Source organism: Aricia agestis, chromosome 6 (genome assembly GCF_905147365.1).
Source record: "Aricia agestis chromosome 6, ilAriAges1.1, whole genome shotgun sequence".
NCBI classification, from domain to species: Eukaryota; Metazoa; Arthropoda; class Insecta; order Lepidoptera; family Lycaenidae; genus Aricia; species Aricia agestis.
Window position 1 is genome coordinate 16,472,576 of NC_056411.1, and position 27,946 is coordinate 16,500,521.

A 27,946-nucleotide genomic window follows, 5' to 3' on the forward strand; every position below is an offset into this window, starting at 1 on the left:
AGGCTAATTAATTAATATATAAGGAAAATAACATCTAAATAATACAAATTAAGAATGTAATGGGTTTGTTACGCGTTCGCGCGTGCCTGCATTCAAGTGGACTTGTTGACTTTATTAACCCCCGACAAAAAAGAGGGGTGTCATAAGTTTGACGTGTCTGTCTGTCTGTCTGTCTGTCTGTCTGTCTGTCTGTCTGTCTGTCTGTCTGTCTGTCTGTCTGTCTGTCTGTCTGTCTGTCTGTCTGTCTGTCTGTCTGTCTGTCTGTCTGTCTGTCTGTCTGTCTGTCTGTCTGTCTGTCTGTCTGTCTGTCTGTCTGTCTGTCTGTCTGTCTGTCTGTATGTCTGTCTGTCTCTCTGTCTGTCTGTCTGTCTGTCTGTCTGTCTGTCTGTCTGTCTGTCTGTCTGTCTGTCTGTCTGTCTGTCTGTCTGTCTGTCTGTCTGTCTGTCTGTCTGTCTGTCTGTCTGTCTGTCTGTCTGTCTGTCTGTCTGTCTGTCTGTCTGTCTGTCTGTCTGTCTGTCTGTCTGTCTGTCTGTCTGTCTGTCTGTCTGTCTGTCTGTCTGTCTGTCTGTCTGTCTGTCTGTCTGTCTGTCTGTCTGTCTGTCTGTCTGTCTGTCTGTCTGTCTGTCTGTCTGTCTGTCTGTCTGTCTGTCTGTCTGTCTGTCTGTCTGTCTGTCTGTCTGTCTGTCTGTCTGTCTGTCTGTCTGTCTGTCTGTCTGTCTGTCTGTCTGTCTGTCTGTCTGTCTGTCTGTCTGTCTGTCTGTCTGTCTGTCTGTCTGTCTGTCTGTCTGTCTGTCTGTCTGTCTGTCTGTCTGTCTGTCTGTCTGTCTGTCTGTCTGTCTGTCTGTCTGTCTGTCTGTCTGTCTGTCTGTCTGTCTGTCTGTCTGTCTGTCTGTCTGTCTGTCTGTCTGTCTGTCTGTTGTCTGATGTTTGGACTCATATTGACGGCCTCATCCAAAAGGACATTCGTAGATGGTATTCATTGGGATATAATATGATCCTGTTGATAGGAATTATTCTGCACTATAACCAACACAAGTTTAAAAAGCATGAAATAAAATTAAATTAAGAAATTTAAAAAAACCCCCGCCAAACAACTTTAAAAAGTAATGAAATAATATATTTTACTGACTTTAAGTTTAAATAATTCCTAAGTGTAAAGTGATAGACCGTTAATGTAGATGTTTGATTTCACATAAGATTATAGTTTAAGGGTCAGTTCACAGCGAACCGAATCGAGACAATCAGTGACATGGCGATACAAAATGCAAAATAATAAAAAATGCAAAACTGTTGGCGGTCCCCCGACACACCGTGACAACAATTATGGACTAAAATATCACAAGTCAGTAAAATATATTATTTCATTACTTTTTAAAGTTGTTTGGCGGGGGTTTTTTAAATGTCTTAATTGTTTTATTAACTAAGGCCCACTTGCACAGATCTGGGTTAAAGTTAACCCCGGATTAAACGTTATCTCTTTCATAAAATATATGAAGACTGTAAGAGATAAAACACTATATAATAATATAACCCGGTAACTATAACCTGGATCTGCGCAAGTGGACCTAAAGGTACCAAAGTAATTGTGATAGTTTAACCTAGCGATCCTAAACAAGCTTCCTGGCAGCCATTACTGAGAGATATTACAATCATAACATGTTTCCCAGGGTGAGGTGCACCAGTGGGAAGAGGTGGAGCAAAAGGGAGAATGTCCACCAACGTGCTGCAACTTCCCCGTCGCCGTAGCACGTGGCAAGATGTACGTGTTCAGCGGACAAAGCGGCGCCAAGATCACCAACGCGCTGTTCCAATTTGACTTTGAGACTAGAACGTAAGTATTATTGATTCTTTTCTAGACATAATATAATACTAGATGATGTCTGCAATAAAGTCGTGCAGAAGATAGCATATTTCGGTACTGTAGAAAACTCAATTGAGCGTAATCCCAAACAATTTTGGAGTTACATAAAAAGCAAGTCAAGTACGAGTTCACTACCCAATATAATTAACTACAACAATGTAAAGGCTACCTCATCCGTATCTATATGTGAGGTTTTTTCTGACTTTTTTCAATCTAATTTTCTGGCACCCGACGCAAGTGATATCCCTAACCCTGGCCATGTTTATGGCATGTCTGTAAGCGACATATCCACTATTACTATCGAATATGACTTAGTTGTTAAACTTTTAAAAGATCTCGATCCACATAAATCAGCAGGACCAGATGGTGTACCAGATGGCTCCTTATTATGTATTCCGTTTTTTTAATTTCATTGTAACAATAGCTGTAAGTTTTCCATGTATCATAAAATAAAATAAAATATCGGGAACGCGTCCTTTCACTCAAATAATTTTATGCAGTACGCCAAACGTCATACATTCAAATGGAGTTGGGACCATTTTGGGTCTCTTTTTTGGGGGCGGTTGCGCACGCTTTTTGTAAAACTGATCGGTGTCTAGTTATTGGCAGGTTATAATGTCGTACGTGACTAATAGATATTTGTGTACCTATAAGTCTATCTTAAAATTGTGCTTGGTCTATAATATCACTAGGAATTTCTCAGAACATAAATAATGAATTATGATTATATATATACGACAGGTGGAGCCGCGTGTGCACGGAGCACCTGCTGCGCAGCGGGGGCGGGGCGCCGGCGCGGCGCTACGGCCACGTGATGGCGCACCACGCCCGCCACCTGTACGTGTTCGGCGGCGCCGCCGACAGCACGCTGCCCTCCGACCTGCACTGCTACGACCTCGACACCCAGATGTGGTACGTGTAGTCGTCTCGCTCGTTTTTTACGCTGATTGATGTGTTGCTGTCTTGCTCGCACTCCCGCTGACAGATGTAGTACGTGTTGCCGTCTCGCTTGCACTCACGCTGAATGATGAATATTGCTGTCTTGCTCGCACACACGCTGGCAGAATATGTGGTAGAGTGCTCCCAAAGTGATAATGCGCATATAAATTTTCGTAATTTTTCGGCAACGATCGTATTTCCCGAGCGTCGGAAGACATCGCTGCAAGCGCTCTTTTAAACTTAACTTTAAGAAAAACAGTGCTTTGCAGCGACGTAGAGGCGCCTCACGTTGCTTGGACGTAACCATGGTAACGTCGCGATGGCTTCCCGGTGAGTTAGCGACAGCGGACAGCCACCGGCTATATGATATTTACTTCCATTTCCTTTGAACAAGGTGCAAAATGCAAGTTTCATAGATTCGGATGTTTTCGTAATTACGACAATTGGCGAAGATTTCCATGCGCATTATTAATTTGGGAGTACCGTACGTGTCGCCGTTTCGCTCGCACTCAAATATAAATATGAATATTGAAAGATTAATGTTCTATCTTACACTCATGCTGACAGATGTTGTTCGCATTGCTGTCCCGCTCAGACGCTGACAGATGCGCGTGTTGTCGTCTCGCTCGTACTCATGCAGACAGATGTAGTACGTGTTGTTTTCTTGCTCGTTCTCACATTAAAAGATGTAGTACGTGTTGTTTCTCACTCGTAAACGTACGTTTACATAGCACGAACGCGCCACGCTGCCCGTGGTAACAGATAAACATAATACTCGCAAATTTAACTATAGATTTTATTACACTCACGCCGTGGCTAAACTTACATTCTGATCACCTTTAAGTTGTTAAGTTAAAATACAACATCCTTAGAGTTTTTCGATTTTACTGTGTAGCGATTGTTTTATGCTACGCGCAATTAAAATGTGCTTTTAAATTAAGAACTATCGCTGTCTCACTCCCACCTTTGTACGCAGGTCGCTGGTCCACCCGGCGCCGGAGTCGGCCGTGCCGTCGGGGCGGCTGTTCCACGCGGGCGCGGTGGTCGGCGACGCGCTGTACATATTCGGCGGTACCGTCGACAACAACGTGCGCAGCGGCGACCTGTATAGATTCCAGGTACATACATACATTTATGAGCAACGAATCATGCACATATTAAAAAATATATATGTACCGTGTGTAAGTCAGGGCTCATAGAAATTCGTACACTGTAATTCTGTCTAATTCGTACATTGTCCTATCGCTGTCTATTATCTGCTAGTATATTTTATTAGTACAACATATTGCAAAATTGCTTTAGATAGACGATACACGAGTAAAAAACATAAACTATAGCAGTAATTCTATGTATGCAGTATGAATTTATACGTGCTTCCAGAACTTTTTATTTCTTTTTGTATCTCTGTTTAAGCTTGAGCTATCGTTACCAAACGCTTTTTATTTTAAAACATTTTCCCTTCAAAGCTATCAAACTACCCGCGTTGCACCCTACACGACGACTTCGGTCGCATCCTGAAGTCGCAGCAGTTCTGTGACGTCACGATCGTGGTCGGCGACGAGCGGAGTGAAGTTCACGCGCACCAGGCTATGCTGGCGGCGCGCTCTCCGTACTTGCGTACTAAGATCAAGTGAGACTCTTAATATGTTATACAGGGTGTCAAAAGACCGCTTCCGATAACTTCGTGGGGTTATTATAGGGCATGAGATATATCCATTGGTGCAAGAAATTTTCATGTAATCGCCAGTTTTTAAAATAGTCAAAATTTTCAACACGCAATGTATAATGCGTGCAGTTAATGAGCGATAATATCGCCCGCCGCCAATGAATGAAACCCCGGGCCGAGCCGGCCCCCCCGCGCCGCCCGCGCCGAATACCGCGCGCGCGGCTCTGCGCTAGTCATGAGTTAAGACAAAACAGCTGATCGTGGTGTGCCCTATACCCTAGCCCGTAGGTAGTGAATAAACCACCAATATTGTAATGATTATTAAATTACAATAGTTTTCACGATTTAACAAAATGTTACAATTTATTAATTACCGTTTCTCAGGTTTTTACTCAAAAATACTCAGTTTTTACTTCCGGCCAAAAAGGAAAAGAAATCATAATTCACATCCGATCATCATCCGATTTACACATCTGTAAAAATACATACACAGTTACCTACTGCACCTATCAATACCTATCAATGGAAAACATACGTGATAACATGTTCACTGACCTGTGATCAGCTGTCTGCTTTTATGAAATGCAGTTCGAACTGTGCTCCATGATCCATCTAACTCGATGTAGATTGCAGAGTTATTCAACACTTAACAAAAGTAATTACAGGAGACATTCCAATTCTTTAAACACTTTTTATTGCACTGTTTAAACCGCACTATCGTCTATCGACGACGATGTTCACCTGTTTCACATTCATCGGACGTAGGTATCTTGTCACGGCCCCTTATTAATTACAAACATAAAAAAAAATAGTTAACAATACACAAAATATATAATAATATGACAACATCTAAACGTAAAATTACAAAACTTAAACAAAAACGTCACAGTACCTACACCAGCACGGCGCGTGTTAGACAGCCGACTGAACAAAATTGAAGAAAAAACTTTGTAAAATAATAGGGATGTATCCCTGTGCAATGTGAATATTTTGAGTAATCGATAATTTTTTTATCGATAAATCGTATTAATTGTTTTACATACGAGTACGTATTGATTACTGTCAAACTAAAAATAAACAAATATTTACTCAATATTAAGAAAAGCGACAATAATTAAAAGTTATTTAATTAATTAGGTATTAAAGTATTTTAGACGCGCATAACGCGTACCACGGTATAACAATCACTTTATCACGATAATGTAGGTATCGAATTTAAAAAATGAGATGAGATCTACTAAATAATAGTTATAATTTTTATTATTTAATGGTAATTTAAATATCGACTAAATAGTATTGAATTTATAGGGTACAACACTTAGATTGTCCTTGAAATGGATTAGCGACACGTGGTGACGTGCGTCGGCACCTGCAGAGCGGCGCGCTTTGTCGGCGCCGCGATCAAAGCAAGCCGCCTTTTGTCGGTGTCTTTTGACTACTTCCGAAAGTCGATACACGACGAACATTATTTCAAAAATTAAAATAGATTTTTTAATTTAGTAGCCATTTGAGCATTGAGGTAATAGGTTGTTAGAGTTGTTAGGAGATAAGTTTGATTTTTTAACAATTACTTCAAGTATCAAAACGTGGTAGTATTGTGTAAAGTTAATAATTGATTATTATTTTAGTTGTAATAAAATACTTTGTGGTGTGAATTGTTATACATTTCGTTAACGAGAAGTTTTTTTGACGTTCTTGGTGGTGACTGGTCTTATTGCTTGGTGTTAAGGACTATTTTCAAAATGCATAAAGAAGTAAGAACACTTGAACTCAACATTTTTCACGTAAGTTAATTGCCAGTTTTATGTATGAGGTTTTTTCGTGTATCATCTGTTATTTCGATTGATAAGTGACGATTGCGGATAAACCGTTCATCCGCATAGGTTTCGTTACTTACGATGAACTTTTTAACGAGTCTAATAATCTTAGAAGTTTGCCATACTGTCGTAAGTCGTTACACATGCACAGACAGTTACTTACATTTTTCTACATGAGCTACCATTAAACTCTTAACACTGCAAGTAGCTTAGATGAGAGGTCAGAGGTCAGAGTTCTAAGTTCCACGTCATGGTGACCTTCATGGGTTTGAAATTGAAAAGACATACATTAGGGTTTCTGTGTGTTCTGTCGTAAGTCGTAACTCGTAGTGTATCGTCATTCGTCGCATACGACCTTTCGACTTAGCGTGCGTAGGGCGGAGCTAACAGCTGATTAACGCGGTCAACGTTCTCGGGTTTGTACCTACTCGGAACACGAGAACGTTGACCGCGCGCTTGCAAATGCTTATTGGGGTAAAAATAATAAAATTTAAAAAAATATTTTAAAATATTTTTCTATGTGGTTTATTATCATGTTTAAAGGGTTTTAATTATAAAAAAATAAAGAATAAAAAATTTAAAAAATTAAAAAAAAATTAAAAAAAAAATACATATTCGTAATCAGAAAATGTAGTATAATCATACCCCAAAGTTATCGGAAGTGGTCTTATTACACCCTGTATATTGTCTTCATTAACATAGGTAGCTAGTACTAATAATCGATTACATCAATTCAATTCTAAAACTCTAATAATAATATATTATCAGGGAGGCCCGCGAGGAGCTATCAGCGAGAATCGCGGCGGGCGAGGTGACCACAGACCCGTCCAAACCGCCGTGCGTCTCGCTCGCGCTGCCCGAGGCCACGCCCGACGCCTTCCGCATGGTGCTCGACTACATATACACCGACCGCATAGACCCCACTGAGAAAAGTAATTAGTATTTATACTATTAGAGTAACACTAGCCGAAAAGATGCGGTCGAAGTTCGGCATGATTACGCATGCAATGCGCTACGCATACAATATAACGCGACGTAATTTCGGCATGGTGTGTCATCGGTTATTTAAAATACATTGCATGCGTAATCATGCCGAAATTCGACCGCTTTTTTTCGGCCTAGTGTGTATAAATCCTTAGGCTCGATTTATATGCGTCCGCGTGACCGAGTGGCCTGGCCACAACACAACAAGAATAGCGACGCGACCGCTGTTATTAAAATAAATCGTTACACACTTGTGATGTAGGCGGTGTAGCGTTAGCGCTACTGCTAACGCTTATAATTTGAGCCTTACACTGAGTGTAATGTTTTAAGGCATCTTAGAGAATTGAAACTATCATTATCAAATACGCATGAACGCCAATTTTGCCGCAAAAAGAATAGGGTAAATTTAATCCGTCCAAAATCTTTACATGACGCATTCAGTACTGTTGGCCATTCGTAAAATTTCATTCCTTCAGCTTGAAGAACCCCAAACCTATATATATAAAACTCAAAGGTGACTGACTGATTGACATAGTGATCTATCAACGCACAGCCCAAACTACTGGACGAATTGGGCTGAAATTTGGCATGCAGGTAGATGTTATACCGTAGGCATCCGCTAAGAAAGGATTTTGATAAATTCCAACCCCAAGGGTTCAAATAGGGGATATATACTTCTTAGCGCGAGCGAAGCCGCGGGCAAAAGCTCGTTTACAATAAGACGAAAGTAGTATAAATGGTCCAAAACATGCGCATTTTAACATTTGAAGTTTTGGGACTACCCTCGTGAATTTCCATAGAGATAAACCTGTTCAATCATTAATAACAAACAACTGTTACAGACGAGGACCCATCTTCCCCCGCCACGATGCTGCTAGTAATGGAAGTGCTCAAGCTAGCCCTGCGTCTACATATACCGCGACTACGCGGGCTCTGCGCGCGGTTCTTACGCGCTAACCTCTGTTATGGCAACGTACTACCGGCTCTGCACGCTGCACATCGCGCCAATCTCGCATGTATCAAGGAGTACTGCTTAAGGTAAGTAAGTTGAATATCGCTTGCACTGTAAAGCCTGTGCGTACACTTAAAGCGGCTACGCGAGCTCTGCGCGCGGTTCTTACCTGCTAACCTCTGTTATGGCAACGTACTGCCGGCGTTGCACGCTGCACATCGCGCCAATCTCACTTGTATCAAGGAATACTGTCTAAGGTAATTAGGCTGAATATCGCTTGCACTGTAAAGTCTGTGCGTACATATACCGTGACTACGCGGGCTCTGCACGCGGTTCTTACGTGCTAACTTGTGTTACGCCAAAGTATTGCCGGCTCTGCACACCGCGCATCGCGCCAATCTCGCCTGTATCAAGGAATACTGTCTACGGTAATAAGGTTTAATGTTGCTTAAATTTTTTTTAAACTACAGACTACAGTGTACTAACACTGTAGTCTGTAGTCTATACTGCGCCAGTCTGGCCTGCATCAAGAAATACTAGCTTTAGGTAATTGATCCAATTAATATCGCCTACATTGTGGTCTCTAGAGCAGCGGTCAGCAACAGGCGGACCGCGGTCTGTGTGCGGATCGCGCAAAGTCGAATCTCGGACCGCGAAATATTGTAATGTATTTTATATCAAGTACCAATTAATTTATGAAGCCCCAAGCGTCCACATCCGGCCGCGATAACAATAGATAGCTATTGTGTCTCGGTTTTCCGCGATCGAAAGATGAGGTATACATATACCTTTATTGATTAAAATAATATTTTTAAGCTAAATAGGACAAGTGTGTTTTTTTCTGGACCTCGTTAAAATTTTCCCACAGTATCCGGACCCCACCTAAAACCACTTGCCGACCCCTGCTCTAGAGTCTAAACTGCACCAACAATGTCCTACCGTTTTCGAGTTACACCTTTTCGAAAATGAGTTTTTTTTTTAACTTATTAGCTGCTGGTCTATAACTTATTAGCTGGCCCGGCATACGTCATCCTGACCAGTAAATACACCTACCCTATCCCTATTCTATTCCTGCCCTATCCCTACCCTACCCTACACCTGGACTTTAACAGTTCACTTTAATCTACATCTGACTTAACATCTGATCATCGGGTTCTTTATAAATTCGGTGTCTCACATGATTTTTTTCATTCTTTTAGCATGACTTTTTCATTATTTTAGCTCGGGAGGTAAAGAAAATTTGGCAGGTAGGTTTAATTGCACCCTGTATACTGAAATCAACATGGATGAACTGTTACTCCGGTGGAGTTACAGTTTTCCAACAAAAGTACTCATTGCTGAATAATCATTACTCATTCAACGACTTTGTGGTAGTTAAAAATCAATCACAATTTATTCCATTTCCATTTTCGGCTAGAGTTGAGCGCGAACTTAACTAATTTACTCTATCAGGTTCCTGGTGAAGGACTACAACTTCACTCAGATCGTGATGTCGTCGGAGTTCGAGGAGATGGAGCGAAACCTCATGGTGGAGCTGATCCGCCGCCGCCAGCTGCCGCAGAAGGCGCCCGCGCCGCCCGACACTGATGATATTGCTGGTAAAATATTATTTTAGAAGTCATAATACAAGTCTCGGTTTAAGGTGATCGCACGTTTATCCGCACCGTACGCGCCGCATTTTAGAATTCGTTGTACGAAATGACGTCACGAAATGCGGTGCGTATGGTGCGGACACATTCATCCGCACAAATGCGGTACGGACAAAATATGTGTGATCAGCTTTATCATCCACATATCAAGCGTTGTAGAGCTTGTCTAATTTGTAATGACGCGCCCCACCTCTTCAATAGTTGATATAAATGAAAAATTATATAATTATATAATTACTGTGAATACGAGGGCGCGGCGCGTCGTTTTAAGTTAGACAAGCTCTAGGAAAGTGTACCGCTTAATTGAGTTTTAAAGAAAACTATCAATTCTCTTGCGCCATCATCACGTCACCCCGCGTAAAAACAGTGTCCGATGGAAATAGTATTCCATACAAAATTTTAAATACAAATGTCTGTTTGTATGTATATCTGTCTGTATTATAAAGACACTCATCCTCAAAAACTTTATAACTTATTGAGTGAAATGTCTTTATTCACGGCCTCTCATGCGTTTTATTTTATATAATAATTTGTTGCACATACAATTTTACATGGTGAAGGAGTGCATCGAGCTAATATTATTTTGAAATTATGCTTTTATCATACATTTTTTTAACAAATAAACCATTACACACACTACAACACACACACCACGAAAAATGACAGATTTTTGAGTGACAAGCCTATACATACGAATTATACTCTTTTTATTTATGGTTGAAGTCTGTTGACAACAAGGTGACAAATTAAAAATGGATTATAGTTTTTTTATTGAATCTTAGCTACTATTAGACAATGCTTACACGGCTAATCTGAGATCAGCTGAGTCCCAGAGACAAGAGTTGAGAAAAATATGATAAAGTCAATATTTTTTTACAATAATAGTATAGTTCTTATAGATAGTCTTAATGTTGTTGAAACTAAGATCGAATTTCGACTATAGGGCGATCTCTAGTATTTTTTATTACAGTAAGCCCCACAGCCTACTATATTGTACTTACGTACAACTTTTACAGGCACTACGCTGGAACAGGACATGTGCGTGCTAGTTTCGGGGGCGGGAGGCGCGGCGCTGGCGGACGTGAAGCTGCGTGTGGGCGGGGCGATGCGGCCCGCACACCGCTCCGTGCTGGCGGCGCGCGCGGCGTACTTCGAGGCCATGTTCCGCTCCTTCTCGCCGCAGGACAACGTCGTCAACGTGAGTGTTACGGCTGGGTGATTTAATTATAATATATCTCGCGACAGACGAAAATTCTACATTCTACAATATCTGCTGTAATTTGTGATTGACATTATTGTTGTTGCAAAAAGCCGATTATGGTTTAACCGATTCAATGCGGCGCACGTTTTTGAAGACTTTCAGTCGTGGCGGCATACAATTTTCTCGTGACACGTGAGCCGTGTCATACGCCATAGAAGTAGATGACACGGCTACCGTGTCACCCGCCACTTCCAATTGTTTAATGTGGAAAATTAATACGTATTAACTTAATTAATTTAATTGAACCCAAACCATTGATGTTAACAGAAGGCTACATTGTTTTGAGTCGATTTCGAGTAGTTTTACTAAGTTTTAACCTGAAAATGGCAGGTAAGCGATTTTTTTATTCAGGTGTTGCAAACCTTTTGTAGGTTTCAAAGTAAGAAAAATTAGTATATTAAATAGATCTGGGTTTCCGATGTAAATTATACGTTCGTAGATTTAAAGAAGTTCGTTGTTAAGTTTTTTTAACCGACTTCCAAAAAGGAGGAGGTAATACGAGGCTGTGGATATTTTTTTATATTGTGTGTTCAACGATGACTTCGCCACTTGTGAACCGATTTTCAAAAATTTTCTTTTGTTGTATGGGGTATTTGTTTCGATTGATCCGGTTCCGAGTTGGTACCAGGTTCACAAAAGTGGTGGTTTGATGATGGGAACCATGAGGAAATAAAAAAATATATATTAACTAGCCAATTCCATACATAAAAACTAAGTTTTCTCGATATAATATTATATCAGTTTTATAAGCACGATAATTGGGTTCCAGTAATAAAGCTTTTACTTTTACAAGACCACTTTTAACCGCAGGGAAACTTTTTATTCCTATGGATAAGGAAGTTTGCGGAACCAGCTAGTTAGAAATATTTTCGAAAGAAACAACTTAGATTAAAACAAAAATCGTTAGTGGATTAGTAATACTTTGATGTCAACGTAAGTATTTTTCTACATTATTGTTTCAAAAAAATTGCGAGAACTTGAAAGTCTAAAATAATATAGAATAATATGGGCTCCCAATATTACTTCTTTATTTTCTTAAAAGTTTACTACTTACTAAAAGCCCGGCCGCACATTATCTGAATTTCTGATCAGAAAAATAAATGTTGACACGTCAGAATTCTGATAGTATGCGGGGTCCACAATAAAATGTATGAACAGAGTGCGTTGCGGCGGGGGTCCGGCGGGCGTATGGCCGGGCTAAAAAATAAGACAGCCCCTACTTTTTTCTATTCACAGAATATTCAGAAATGAAGCCTATAGGCTTGTTTTACGTGGAAAATTAAGACGGTTTTGTTCGAAGTAGAACCTTCTAAAGTATAATTTGAGGGAGATACAATCGCTTTCTAAATGACACGGCTCACGTGTCATACGCCACACGTTAAAAACTTATATAAGACGCGGCTGCCGTGTAATCCGCAATGAATGCACCTTTTAAAAAAGGTTGACGGCCTCTACTTTTTTTCAATTCACAGAGTATTCAGAGGGGAAGCCCATAGGCTTGTTCTACGTGGAAAATTAAGATGATTTTGTTCAGAGTAGAACCTTATAAAGTGCAATTTGAGGGAGATACAAGCGTTTTTTAAATGACACGGCTCACGTGTCATACGCCACACGTTCAAAACATGAATGACACGCCTCCCGTGTCATCCGCACTGAATCGGTTTCAGCTTAGATCTATTCCGGATTTACCAGCAAAATAGTGGTTGCATATTAAATATGTGAAATTACTATTTTTTTCTTATTCACAGATACAAATATGTGACACGGTGCCGTCTGAGGAGGCGTTCGACTCGCTCCTTAGATACATCTACTACGGAGACACCAACATGCCTACAGAGGATTCCCTGTATTTGTTCCAAGCACCCATATACTATGGTCAGTAATCCTTTTGTAGTATTATAATATAACTTGGTGGCATTATAGCGGCTATAATGCTTTACAAGTTTTGTTTACATTGAGATGTTGGAACAAATCTATAATAAATAATAATACTAGCTGTCCCGGCAAACGTTGTTTTGCCATATAAAGTATTTCTCCCATATTATTTTATCGAAGTGACTTAATAAGTATGTCACCATGGCAACGACCATCGCTATCCCGTCGCAAAAAAATGATTGCCGTCAGTCTCGAGTTGTAATAATTTACTAAATTATGTATTCAACAAATGCACTTATCAATATAAAAAGTAGCCAGTAGCCGATTCTCAGGCCTACTGAATATGCATATAAAATTTGGTAAAAATCGGTAAACCCGTTTCGGAGGAGTATGGTAACTAACATTGTGACACGGGAATTTTATATATAAGATGATAAACAGATCCGCACTTTGTATTCAAATTTCAAACGTTAAATTTACGTTAGGTCCTTGTCTGTCAAGCCACATTTTTATTGTATCAGACAAGGGATAATTAGTGTTAAACTATAAAGTATTTTATCATAATAATTAACAGTGCCATAAGTAAGTAATAATAATATATATCATAATAAAATAAAATAGCCTTTATTTGCCTGAAATTATAACTAAACAATATACTTTACAGTTACTTAAATAATATTAATGTACATTAATTAAGGCACCCAAAAATGAGTAAAGGCCTCCTCCATGTTGTGCCAAGTGCTGCGGTCACGTGCTATGCGTGTCCAGGCGGCGCCCGCCACCTGCACGATGTCGTCGCTCCACCTGGCGCGTGGCCTGCCACGGCCGCGCGCGCTGTCTCGGGGGTGCCAGTGGAGGATACGCTCACTCCACCGGCCGTCAGTAGCTCTGGCGATGTGGCCTGCCCATTTCCATTTGAGCCTGCAGAGCATCGTCACTGCATCTAAGACTTTTGTTTTTTGTCTGATGTCGACGCCTTTTATTTTGTCTATTAGTCTTAGACCCAGCATAGAACGCTCTGCGGCTCTCTGAAAAGTGACAATTTTAGTAATTACATTTTTAGTGCGTGCCCAAGTCTGACATCCGTAAAGGAGCGATGGAAGAATTGTATTGTCCGTCAGTTTTTTCTTCAGATGTACTGGGAGTTTGCTTTTAAATACGTCTTTGTTTGCCCAGTATTTTTTCCAAGCAGTAGCGATTCTCCTGTCTACCTCTTTGGAAGTAGAGTCTTCAAAAGCTATCTGCTGGCCCAGGTAAATGTACTCGCTGACATATTTAATTGTTGTATTATTTAATGGGATAGGTATTTGTTCACCATTTGTCATTAGTTTTGTTTTGTTGAAGTTCATGTGTAGACCAATTTTTTGGCTTTCAGCGTCGAGCGACTCTAGCATATGTTTCAGACTTCCGTGTGTTTCAGCTATGATCACAATATCGTCCGCGAAGCGTAAGTGTGTTAATCGCTCTCTGTAGGGGCGAGGACCCCTACACTACGACGATGGGCAGAAAGGAAACTGGGGTTACCTGGTGGCTGAGGTAGCTGGGCAGATGGGCTGATAGGGCTGATGTGCTGATGTGCTGATGCTCGTAGTCACACGACACTGTCACCTTCTATTACACTGAGCTGAGGATTTATCGCGAATCACGGGAACGGCTAGCCGATATTTTTCGTATGTAACGATCGCGCGCCGGTAATGGACTGTGTCATTGGCATGTCAAAACGTATGACAGCTGACAGCGCAGACTCATGCGCAGTGTTGCCAACTGCCACATTCGTCGCGCTAAAGTTTGGCGCGAACATCCTGGGGGGGCCCGGCAATGGGCGTGAGCTGATCCCCATCTTGAGCTGAATCCAGTGGGAGCCGGGCAATCTTGCCGACAGGTCTCCGCAGCTGGCCTTGTGAGGTGGCCAAGTCCACAACTCTGATGACTCCATCCTTCCCAGGTAGTAGGCGTGTGATTCTTCCCATCTTCCATTGGAGCGGAGGCAGATTGTCTTCTTTGAGCAGAACCAGTTCCCCAATTTTGGGTGGAGAGGAAGAGGAAAGCCATTTGGAGCGGATTTGAAGAGTATGGAGATAAGACTTGGTCCAGAGAGCCCAAAAACGCTGAGAGAGAGATTGAATGAGCTGAAAGCGCTTAAGGGGGGAGATGACTCTGTCATCTATTGTGTGCTCGGGAAGAGCTGTGAGCGGACGGCCTATGAGGAAATGGCCGGCTGTGAGGGGCTGATAGTCCGTAGGATCGGACGATAGTGGGCTGATAGGCCGAGAATTTAATACGGCCTCAATTCTAGCGAGCAGAGTTGAGAATTCCTCAAATGTGAGGCGTTGTTCACCGATTACACGGTAGAGGAGTTGCTTGGTAGATTTAACATTAATCTCGTGGATGCCTCCCATCCACGGGGCCTTGGGCGGATTAAGTAACCAAGTTATATTTTGAGCTGAGAGTTTATGGGAAATGGCGTCATTATTGTCATTGAGAAATTGTTGAACTTCTAGGAGCTGATTCCTAGCACCTACATAGTTTGTGCCGCAATCGGAACGTATTAAAACGGGAACACCGCGACGTGAGCAAAATCTTTGTAACGTGGCAATAAATGCGTCTGTAGAAAGTGCGGATACTGGTTCCAAGTGAACCGCTTTTGTAGTGAGACAAACGAATATACAAAAATAACCTTTGATTAACTTAGCATTCCGTAGTTGACTTGATTTAAGTAAAAATGGACCGGCGAAGTCTGTTGACACGTGACTAAATACGGGCTGAGGTATAACTCTGTCGGCTGGAAGGTCAGCCATGACAGGCATTTCGGGCTGAGCGCGGCAACGGAAACATCTTATACATTTATACGTTTTATGTCGAATGATGCGGCGTGCTGACAATATCCAGAATTGTTGACGTAATATAGCGTGTAATGTATCGGTGCCAGGGTGACAATGAATACGATGATAGTGATCGATGATAAGGTCTGTGAGCGGACTAGAACTAGGCAGTATGAATGGATGCTGTGCATCGTATGTGAGTTCCGAGCGAGTGAGTCTACCACCTACTCGAAGGAGACCGTCCTGCATAAAAGGTGATAATCGTTGTAACCTAACTGTGCAGAGTTTGTTAATTTGCAGGCGGTGAATGTCTTCTGCGAATGAGTTCTGTTGAACAGAGCGGATCCAGAAGAGCAGAGCTTGTCTACGTTCATTTACAGTTAGCGGACCTAGTTCTCGCGAGTGTGTAGGTAATTTACAGTTAGAAATAAATCGTCGCATGTACGCTGTGACGCCGATAAGTTTATCTAATGAGCTGAATCGTGTAAGAAGATCACTATCTATACCGGGGATTGTGAAATGACATGGAACTTGTTTAGGTTTGAGTCCAGGTAATTCCTGTCGAGTATGAGCTAAAGGCATCTTGGGCCAGGTATCCTCTGGCAGTTTGAGCCAAGGAGGAGACCACCATAAACTATGCGAAAGAAGAGAATGTGCTGAGATTCCTCTGCTGGCACAATCAGCAGAGTTTAAATGTGTAGGTACATGACGCCAGATGAGTGAGAGAGAGTTATTAGTAATTTTGGTTACTCTGTTAGCTTCAAATGTTTGTAAACGATGAGTAGGAGTTTTAATCCACGCGAGTACAATGGTGCTGTCTGACCAACAGACGTGTTGAGATATTGTGAGATGAGCGGAGAGATGTTGAGAGACACGAGACATGAGTTGAGATAAAAGTGTAGCCGCGGATAATTCTAATTTAGGAATTGTGAGTTTATTTTTAATAGGGGCTACCTTAGATTTAGCAATTATGAGTTGAACGTTAGCCGATCCGTCGTGATTTAATTCGTGTAAATATACGACTGCAGCAAAACCATTTTCTGAGGCGTCTGCGAAGCCATGAAGTGAGTATGTAGAAGTTAATTTGTGCGGAGCTACGTGTCTGGGAAAATGTATGTTTGAGATGTGCGGAAGATCATGAGAAATGCGCTGCCAGTCTTGTGTAATGTTATCTGGAGTGGGGTCGTCCCAATCCAATTTGAGCAACCATAATTTTTGTAGAAGTAACTTCGCGCGGAATATGACAGGAGTGATCCAACCGTTTGGATCATAAAGAGAAGCGACAGTGCTGAGTATGGATCGTTTCGTTATGTGAGGAATTGGCGGTAGTGAAATGTGATATGTAAATTCATCAGACTGCGGAATCCATCTTATACCTAAAACCTTAACAGAGGGAGAATCTGAGCTGATGTCAAAGTCCTTAGGCATTTCGCATTGATCATCTGGGAAACGTTGTAAGAGTTCAGGAGTGTTAGATTTCCATTTACTGAGCTGAAAACCACCAAGCGATAATAAATTAATGAGCTGAGATTGGAGAGCTGAAGCTTCTTCTATGGAGTCATGACCACAGAGAATATCATCTACGAATATGGAGTTACGTAATACATGAGCAGCTTGGGGATAGCGATGACCTTCATCATCAGCTAGTTGTAATAATGTGCGGATAGCATGATAAGGACTTGAACGTAATCCGTATGTAACAGTATTGAGCGCATATGTGAGTAAAGGTCGATCAGGAGACGATCTCCAGAGTATGAGCTGATAATGACGTTGATCTGGATTGATAATAATATTTCTAAACATCATTTTTATATCTGTGGTAAAGACTACACGATGTGTCCTGAATGTCAGAATTATATCGACAATATCACGCTGAAGGGCGGGGCCTGTATGTAGGCAATCATTAAGGCTGACACCATTGGATGACTTACAACTGCCATCGAATACTGTGCGGAGTTTATCAGTACCTGATTTAAATATACCATGATGAGAAATATAATAATGAGGTTTATGGGTAAAAGTAGAAGGATGACAAGGTGTCATATGGCCTAAGTTTATGTATTCGTTCATAAATTCTATGTATTTTGAGCGGAATGAATGGTCGGATTGTAATCGCTTTTCTAAGTTGAGAAATCTACGGAGAGCAATAGCATGTGTACTACCTAATTGCGGAGCATTCGATAAAAATGGAAGAGTTACGATATAACGTCCCGATCGGTTACGAGTAGTAGTTGAGCGGAATAAGTCTTCACATTGTTCATGTAATGGGTTTGAGTGAGTTGGACGCGGCTGGGGTTCTTCTGACTCCCAGAATCGTTCTAGACTTTTATTTATATCTTGATGAGAATGAGAATGAACAGAATGAGCGGATTGGGCGGAATGAGTCGAATGAGCGATATGAGCGGAGTTAACTTGAACTACTGAATTATCATATAATTGTTCAATGGGACCTATGAGTGCAAAGTCAAAAATCGTGCCAAAGGCTATGGGCTTCCCCGGGCCCAAAGTCACCTTAGTACCATCTAACACATGGCCTAAAACATCTGAGCCTAAAATGAGATCGATGGGCGCAGGAGTATGATAATTGTGATCCGCTAAAGGAATAAGCTGACTTTCCGAGTCATGTACTACATCGGGAATTTTTTGCATAGGTAGGTAACCTGTGACATCCTTCAAAATATGAGCGGAAGTTGTGATAGAAGGCGTGTCACTACGTGTGGGCCCAAAAGTAATCGAAACATGACCTTTAGAATTTTGTATGTGCTGATCTCCAACGCCTGTAATTTTTAATGAGCAATGTTTCGGTTGTAAATTAAGTGTTTTTACTAAGCGTTGAGTAATTAAAGTAATCATACTACCACAATCAAGTAATGCGCGTGCTTTATGATAGTTACCATATTTATCTGAAATTTTCAAAACAACTGTAGGTAATAATATGGGAGTTTGTAATGAGTTATTATTATGATGAGTAGTATTAACTTGAGCGGAATCACTATGAGCTGAATTATGAGCTGAGTTATGAGCGGATTTATGATGAGAAAAATTATTATTTAAATTATTGGGCTGATTTTCTAACTCTGAATGCTCCGTGATGGTAGGTAGTCATTGTTTGTTATTATTATTATTATGAGGCGAAGATGAATGCGACTGATGAGATGTAGATGGTTGATGATGAACGATCGTATGGTTAGTATTAGATGTGTAGGTATGAGCATTATTATTATTATCACGACGACGGGGCTGCGCGCGCAGGTGAGCAGGAAGTAAATGAGCTGATGATGTTGGCGAGCGTGGTGCATCATGACGATGAAGAGAAGTGTGATGATTAGGACTACCACAATCCTTACAGACACCAGTCGACCTACATTCGTTTTCGTAGTGCGGACCTAAACATTTACGACATCTACCTTTTGACTCGATAAAGTCCCAACGTCCTTGAATGGGCTGATGGTTATACTTGGGACAAGCTATTAATTTGTGCTCTGTGGACCTACAATATGGGCAGTAAAACTTAGATTTAAAACTGGCTTGAGCTGAGTATACGTGCTGAACTTGTCGGGAGGGAGAGGGGGGTGCATAGTGTTGGCGAGAATGAGATGGAGCTGGGCTGACATGCGGGGTACGCATGGTATGTGCTGAAGGCGAGCGCTGATACGCGGGGCTGATGGGTCTAAAGCGGAGACTGCGCGGAGAGCGGGGGGAGGGGGGTTGTTGACGGCAAGGTCCCGCTTGACCTTGAGACTCAGTGCGCGCTGGCGTCGGACATTCTGTCTCGATACAGCGCGCGTGCTCTTCTAAAAAAGAGATTAAATTATCTAATGTGGGCAGAACATCAGAGGCGCCGTATCTCCTCTCGAATAATGTGCGGAGCTCCCCCTGTAGTTTACGGACTACAATTGAAACAAAAACATAATTGCTGTCCATAGGCAAGTTTAAGTTTTTTAATGCGCTTTGAGCTGAGATGAGCGGAGTGAGAAAAGTAGCTCGGATACTCGAGCGTATATGAATATTGGGCAGACCGAGTATAATATCGACAAACCTGTCGATCAACACGCGACGGTTTTCATATCGACGTGTTAGTATGTCGAGCGCAACACTATAATTCTCGTTAGTGATTTTTAGATGAGAAACCATGGATAATGCCTCCCCCGACAGGCATGAGAGCAGGTAATGTAATTTTACCGCGTCCGACAACGTTGCCATGTCGTCCATCAGACTACGGAAAATCGTAATAAAAGAAGGCCATTCTTCAACCAACGAATTAAACTTCGGAAGCTCAATTTTAGGCAAAACGGAAGAAGTGAGCTGAGGAGACTCCGAAGTACTTTGTGTGTTTTCGGCCGCTGTTAAAATAAAATAATAATCAGAAATCGCACTGTCGTAATTCGACGTGTATAATTTTTCGTTGTCTTGGGATAAGTTTGGGTCGTCTAGGATCTCGTGATAAATTTTCTCGAGTCTTGTTTTTTGATAGGAAACTTCCTTAAGACGCGCATTTAACTCCTTTCTTAATGTTTGAGAAGACTCCTTGGAGTCGCCACTAGAAAGTGCTGTCGCAATTTCTTTGAGCCGACTGAAAGCTTTGACGGCCTCTCTGAAAACGGCAGCTTGCGATTTAGTAGGCATACTAGTGTAAAGGAACGAGCTGATAAAAATGTATATAAGTAGTTAATAAACTATGTTGAAAAAATAGTAATGTGCTGAGTTAGTATATCTGAATTCTAACGCAAGTATAACTCGGTAACAGCAATATTATGTAATGAGCGGAGACATAAAACGTTTAAATGCGATACCTAAGACGCTTGTTATTGTAATAGTTATTAAAAACAATTAACAGATGTTTCTTATCGGAGCGGAGGTGCTGAGGTATGCGCGCGCGGCGAAAGATCGATCGCGGTAAGGCGAGTAATTAAGTCGAAGTACCTAAGTGCTAAGTTAACAAAAACAACTGTAAATATTTCAATGAGCTGAACAATAATAACACTTAATGTAATGGGCACAAACTATGTGATGTATGAAAGTTTCTTTGTTCCTACAACCCGACGGAATTATGTTGAAGATATTATTATATTGGTGTTTGGGCTGAAATATATTCGGGAATTTAATTTAAATGCAATATAGACGCAACATATGGGCTGAAAATAATGCGATTACAATTATACAATAAGATGATAGGGGATTAAATTACCTATGCAAATTATTACTTAATATGGCGGACGAACAAAATCGTATTTGGCAAACTTGCAAAAATATTGCCGTAAACAGGTAAAAAATGGGCGGAGGTTACTTAATTCGATAGAATATTATAATAAAATGGGATTCCCATAATACTAGGCAGAAATATGAGCTGAGTGAACCGTAGTTTTAATTTTCGCCGGGCGGGGCATTAAAGCGGGTGGGTGAAAAAAAAATATTCCTAGGCTCGCTATGGACCAGGGAGTGTGCTGAAAGGCTCGAGATGACCAGAAAGGTCACTGGACGGCTCGAAAGGACCAGAAAATGTAGGGGCGAGGACCCCTACACTACGACGATGGGCAGAAAGGAAACTGGGGTTACCTGGTGGCTGAGGTAGCTGGGCAGATGGGCTGATAGGGCTGATGTGCTGATGTGCTGATGCTCGTAGTCACACGACACTGTCACCTTCTATTACACTGAGCTGAGGATTTATCGCGAATCACGGGAACGGCTAGCCGATATTTTTCGTATGTAACGATCGCGCGCCGGTAATGGACTGTGTCATTGGCATGTCAAAACGTATGACAGCTGACAGCGCAGACTCATGCGCAGTGTTGCCAACTGCCACATTCGTCGCGCTAAAGTTTGGCGCGAACACTCTCCGTTAATATTTAGCCCATGTGACGACCAGTCGAGTCTCTGAAACATTGACTCTAGAATAGCCGTGAACATTTTTATCGATATAGGGTCCCCTTGTTTCACGCCGCGCTCTACCTGAAAAGCTGGGCCAATTATTTCAGTCTTGATTTTAGCTTGGCAGTTTTTATAAATCTCTTTTAGAATAGCTATGTATTTATTGGGAATCCCTTGCTCTTTTAAACTATTCCAAAGATGTTCGTGGGATATAGAGTCGAATGCTTTTGTGTAATCTACATAAGCCAGATAGATGATTTTATTGTACTCTCTACATTTTTCTATGCACTGGGTCAATGTAAATATATGATCTATAGTGGAGAAACCTTTCCTGAATCCTGCTTGTTCTCTTGGTTGTTTTTCATCTAAGGCGTTTGTTATTCGAAACAATACAACTGATGAAAATAATTTGTACAGCGTTGGAAGTAGGCTTATTGGTCTATAGTTATCGATTAGGTTTGGATCACCTTTTTTGTAGAGAAGTGTTATGATTGAATATTGCCAATCTGAGGGAATTTCTTCATTTTCGAGAATTTTATTAAAAAGTTTTGTCAGCAGGGGTGTAAGAAGTTCTAACATTGCAACTATTGAATCCGGCGAGACTCCGTCTTCCCCGGGTGACTTATTCTTCTTTAAGTTTTTTATTCCTCGCTCTATTTCGTGTGTCAGGAAGGCCGGGACATCTTGATTTTTTTCAAAATGTTGTTCCGGATTAGTTTTGTCGATGTTTGAATAGAGGGTAGAGTAGAAGCCTGTTGCAATTTTTATTATATCTCTTCTGTTTGTAACTTTTTGTCCCGAGACGTTGTTCATACCGTGTATCCATTCCTTTTTTGTATCGAATTTTTTCTTTGTTAGTTTTGTAGAGCTTCGATTTTTCAGTTCATGTTCTAGAGATTGCATCTTTATCCTGTGTTTATTCGATTTTATTAGTTTGACAATTTTTCTATGTAGATGTTTAAGTCTTTTTCTTTGTTCTTTTGTCCTGTGGTGTAGTCCTTTTAAATGTTCTCTTTCCTCGATTAGTGTTTTTACTTCTTGCGTTATTATTTGGGGTTCGGTTTTCTTTTTGTCTGTTGGCAGTTGTGTAACACATTCCCTTATAGCTGATATTGTTGCTCTATATGTTTCTTTTATGTTATTTTTTTCTAAGTTTGGTAATTTTAAGGACATAAAATTTTTCAGTGACTCTATTTCAACAGGGGTATAATTTTTATTTTTACAACCAAAATATGAGCGACTCTTCTTGTTTGTGTTAACGTCATACGTCATTCTTACCAATCTATGGTCAGAAGAAAATTTGGTAGAGATTATTTCCACGTTGTGAACCTTGTTTCTTTGTTTTACAAGTATAAAGTCTACTTCATTAAGTATATTCCCTGATGGAGATTTCCACGTCCATTTCTGTTTCTGTTTTTTCTTGAATAGTGTGTTCGTAATTATCAATTGGTTTTCGTAGCAGAAATTCAGCAGTAAATCTCCTCTTTGATTTCTTTCGCCATATCCGTAGAGACCACAAACGTTTTTTTCCTCTGGTAGAGGTAACCCAATTTTTGAGTTAAAATCTCCCATAACTATGGTGTCTTTTCCTGTGTTTTGTAGAGCTAGAATAAGTTGTTTGTAAAATTCGGTTACAATTGTTTCTCTTGCGTTTTCTATTGGTGGATATACTTGAATAATATTGAGTAGAGTTCCATCTTTTAGTTTTAGGTCGAGTCTTACAACTCTATCTGAATATGTTGTAAACTCTAGAATTTTTTTTTTCAAGTATGATGCTACTATGAATCCAACGCCATTTCTAGCCTTTTTGTCTCCTCTATAAAATAGGATATACTTATTTTTCTCTATTATGCTTTCTCCGACTATTTTTATTTCTGATAATCCAATAATATCGTAATTTATTTTACTGAGTGCATAATCTAACTGTATTTTTCTACTGTCATTTTTTAGCGAACGAAAATTGTATGTACATATTTTCAAACACCGGTTCTTCTTATGATTTTCTTGTTTTTGAAAAAAACTTTTGCATGGAGGGTTGTGGTCGTAAACTCCCGCGGCGACCACCCGTATTGGGAGTATATATCATAATATCAATTATTATTACAGGCTTCACAAACAACAGACTACAAGTGTTCTGTAAACACAATCTCCAAAGCAACGTGACCCCGGATAATGTCCTGGCTATACTACAAGCGGCTGACCGTATGAGAGCTGCAGATATCAAGGAGTATGCTCTGAAAATGATTGTACATAATTTCACTCAGGTATGTTATTAATAGGGCCTTAAGAATCATTATTTATCTATAAAAATCCATGAACACCTGCAAATAGATACAATAAAGGAAACAGTAAATTCATACACCACTAAATATACGAGGGCTGCTATTTATGTATCCGGAATTAAAAAAAGAAACAAACATATATCATTTAATATGGTTTTATTGCTTTTCAAAATATTCGCCGCGATGATCGACACACTTTTGCATACGCTGGAACCAATTTTCATAGCACTTTTTCCATTCTGATTGAGGTATCTCCAAAACGTGCATTTTGAACGCATCAACAGCCTCTTCGTGGCTCGAAAAACGTTGACCACGTAATTTGTTCTTCGCGTATGGAAATAAAAAGAAATCGTTAGGTGCCAAATCAGGGCTGTACGGCGGATGACCAGTCAATTCGATCTTTTGACCCTCCAAAAACTGAGTTGTTTCAGCTGAGTTGTGACAGCTAGCATTATCGTGATGTAATATGATTCTGCGTTGTCGGTTGTCCTTTCTTATTTCTTCAAAGACTTCTGGTAAACAAATGGTCGTATACCATTCAGAATTAACCGTTTTACGATTCTCTAATGGCACTGTAGCCACATGTCCATTAATTCCAAAAAAACAGGCGACCATTTGCTTCAAAGTACTTTTTGCACGAGTAACTTTTGTTGGTTTCGGCTCATCTTGGAACACCCACACCGTTGACTGTTGTTTAGTTTCGGGGTCATATGCATAGATCCAAGATTCATCACCTGTGTAGATATTATAAACGGCTTTTGACGTACCACGGTTGTATTTTTTTATCATTTTTTTGCACCAATCGACACGAGCCCGTTTTTGATCGATTGTCAAGTTGTGCGGAATCCAACGCGAACATATTTTTTTTACAGCCAAATGTTCGTGTAATATCTTATGTATGCTCGTCATACTTATGCCTAAGGACGCCTCTATCTCGCGATATGTAACATGACGATCACGCATTATTAGTTCCCGCACAGCATCTATATTTTGTGGGACAACAGCTGTTTTTGGGCGACCTTCTTTATTTTCATCCGTGAGCATAGACCGCCCACGATTAAACTCACTGTACCAGTGATAAACAGTGGTTTTTGATGGTGCTTCATCTCCAAAAGTTGCGGTGAGTTGAATAAAGCACTGTTGTTGATTTAGCCCACGCCGAAAATCGTAGTAAATCATTGCACGAAAATGTTCACGCGTTAAATCCATGGCAAATGAAGACACGCAATTTTCAAAATGACGCCACAATGGAAAAATAATTGACACGTCACATGAAACAAAATGTATTCTTCAACCAAAGAGTTCTATTTTCAAATGTTGTAATTACTTTTTAAATATTGTTCTTGTAAGTGGCCAGTTCCGGATACATAAATAGCAGCCCTCGTAAGAGCAGTTGTCTGACTTAATGAACGCCTAAACGTACTTGCGCAGAATCTCCTCAATACTACAGGAGACACTGTTCGCCTTAAAAGGAAACAGATTTTAAACTTGGAATGACGTTCAAGGGAACAACATCCACCTACTCCTATTAAAAGCGACCTCATCAGATTATAGCTTCCATAAAGCTGATTGCTGATAGCAGTATAATAAAAAAATCGGCAGAGAATGTATTATAATGTTTTTCCAAACTAGAAAAAATGTTGTTCTGTAAGTTGTAATTATTATTATTCATTTAGAGATTTAAAGTTGGATTGTTTGAGACACAGGCATATTACACGTACTGAATATTATAATTTATAAGTTATAAGACGCATAAAATTATTAAAATCTCTCTTGTTAAGAGATATTTAGACAGCTTTCAAGGTCTACTGTACTTATGCGTCACGTCTCACGTGACTTTTCCAATGTGTCAGGCAAGACAAGCAGACCTAGTACAGTTAATCACTGTGTAAATTTTCTAGTAGTGAGAGTGTATAAACTACTATTGACACAATAAATTTACACGACTACTTACTACATTTGTAATTCAACTACAACCTTATCACCAGGTGGCGCGTCAAGACGCAGTCAGGTTGCTGGCTCAGCCGCTATTGGTGGATATAATCTGGGCGTTGGCGGACGAGCCCGCCCCCGATGCGCCCCTCCCCCGCCTCGCCGCGTCCGCCTCCGCCGACACCCTGCCCGATGACCACCGCCCTAAATAGAAGTACGCCGTCGCCCACATACTAGCCGCACGTCACGAAGTATAAGCATGATGGCCCCAAGCGTTTTTCGAGTCTAAGGGCTCCCACACATAACTGCGAATTCTACGCTTCATGTGTAGGGAAGGTACCATAAAAAAAAATAAGATTTTATGTACTTGTACCATTTTGTCGGCATCATTAATATGTGCATTCGTGCCAAATAACAGCTTTGTAGGTCCTATAGTCTCTGAGCAAAACCGCGGACACAGACAGACGGACAGACAGATGGCCAGACAGACCGAAACTATAAGGGTTCCTTGTTGACTACAGAACCCTAAAATTGACATTACGATGCCATGCGAATTCGCAGTCTTGTGTGGACCCTAAGTAGGCGTGGCCCATTGTGTTTCGAATTCCAAGTATATAGTAGGCCCGTATTAATAAACCGCACTTATACTACCACTCAATACCAATATATTACGTACGTATGCTCTCAGAGTCTTGAGATAATCCTTAATTATTATTGGTTTGATACCAAAAGTTTGACGTCACTTGATTAGTCTCACAATAATAATTAATAGTTTTACAGCACAGTTGTATGTCGAATTTCATGTATTAATGAGTTTACACTCGGTGGATACGCCAACTACAGTACTAAGGTATGTTCTATTAATAAAAACAGCATTCCAACAATGATATTGAGCATAGAGCTGCTTATTAATACAGACCTAGCTGTCCTAGGCAGTCCTTATATTGTGGGCTAGATCATAGGCAAAACTGTTTTTAAAGTAAGCCATTGTTTCTTGTGGTAAGTGCTTGTGTGTATCCAACCAAAGTAGACAGAACCTTAGGGGCCGTCCATTAATGAAATAAAATATCACTTGAGATTAAATGGGAGTGGACAGGATGAATCTCACAATATCTTACCATACAGCGATGGGGGGTAAAAATAGTGTCAAACATCGAACAAAACTTTTGTTGTATGCTGATGTTCACTCTAGCGTCAAAATATTGCAGTAATATATCCTATATTACTGCAATATTTTGGACATCCCCAAATCATGACAATTGTGGTTTGATAAAAATGATATTTTAACAGTATTTGGCTGTAGTGTAGTCCTAAGTCTAATTTTCAAATGTTTGATTTATAGTAAATGTTAACTAAATGTTTTTCTGAAAAAAATAAAATAGGAATAACTTTATATACAATGAAAAAGAAACTAGTACTTCTATTGTATGCCCAAAAAGTATTGTCCTTATTAATAATATACATATGTATATAAAAGCACACTTTCTCTCTGTTCAAGCTTAAACAGTGTTCCAACTTAGATGAAATTTTGTATGGAGATACCTAGACTGGAAAATATGTGGGATAGTTTGTTGCCTAAAAATGTATAGTGCAGAACACTATAAACTAGTAGATTATAGATTCCAAATTATTTGAACATAATATATTTGTGTCATCTAGTAGAACATGTAATTCAAATACTACTATTTATTTAACAAAACGTGATTTAGAAATATGATTATTTACATCACATTTATTTTATGATGTAAAAATGCTACCAAATATTTCTGATTAATTTATGTTAAGAAATATTTGGTAGCATTTTTTTAACATTATTCTTATTTCTTATTAATTCTATTTTTATAATAACTTTGTAAATATGTATTTATATATTAATATCTGATAATAGCTTTAAATAAGCTTATAATAGCTTATAAGTATAGAATATTAAAAATGTTTAAAAGTTATTTGTCAACTATTTTAGTGTCCGACCGAAGCTTCGGCCGCCTTCGGCAAAAAAAACCACCTTGGGCAAAACCTTCGGCTTCGGCCTAAAACT

General features: G+C 40.1%; 1 protein-coding gene and 1 long non-coding RNA gene across 3 annotated transcripts in view; one reads left to right on the plus strand and one right to left on the minus strand.

The window, feature by feature from the left end:
- Positions 1 to 27,946, plus strand: part of LOC121728462 (leucine-zipper-like transcriptional regulator 1) — a 38,042-nt gene that overhangs the window by 4,146 nt on the left and 5,950 nt on the right. The window contains exons 6-16 of one of the 2 annotated variants that reach the window (XM_042116653.1): positions 1,668 to 1,831; positions 2,603 to 2,773; positions 3,777 to 3,918; positions 4,267 to 4,430; positions 7,052 to 7,215; positions 8,110 to 8,305; positions 9,672 to 9,817; positions 10,885 to 11,066; positions 12,878 to 13,004; positions 23,801 to 23,958; positions 25,965 to 26,129. In XM_042116653.1, the coding sequence (XP_041972587.1) occupies positions 1,668 to 1,831; positions 2,603 to 2,773; positions 3,777 to 3,918; positions 4,267 to 4,430; positions 7,052 to 7,215; positions 8,110 to 8,305; positions 9,672 to 9,817; positions 10,885 to 11,066; positions 12,878 to 13,004; positions 23,801 to 23,958; positions 25,965 to 26,120 (1,770 nt within the window). In that variant the 3' untranslated portion in view covers positions 26,121 to 26,129. Of the gene's footprint in view, positions 1 to 1,667; positions 1,832 to 2,602; positions 2,774 to 3,776; positions 3,919 to 4,266; positions 4,431 to 7,051; positions 7,216 to 8,109; positions 8,306 to 9,671; positions 9,818 to 10,884; positions 11,067 to 12,877; positions 13,005 to 23,800; positions 23,959 to 25,964; positions 26,224 to 27,946 lie in introns of those variants that run through there. The other variant, XM_042116652.1, reaches the window with a different exon arrangement.
- Positions 10,104 to 27,599, minus strand: LOC121728467. Its single transcript, XR_006035812.1, has 3 exons — positions 27,589 to 27,599; positions 16,098 to 16,101; positions 10,104 to 10,150 (listed from the first exon to the last, which is right to left on the minus strand). It is a non-coding gene; the product is annotated as an uncharacterized LOC121728467 (long non-coding RNA).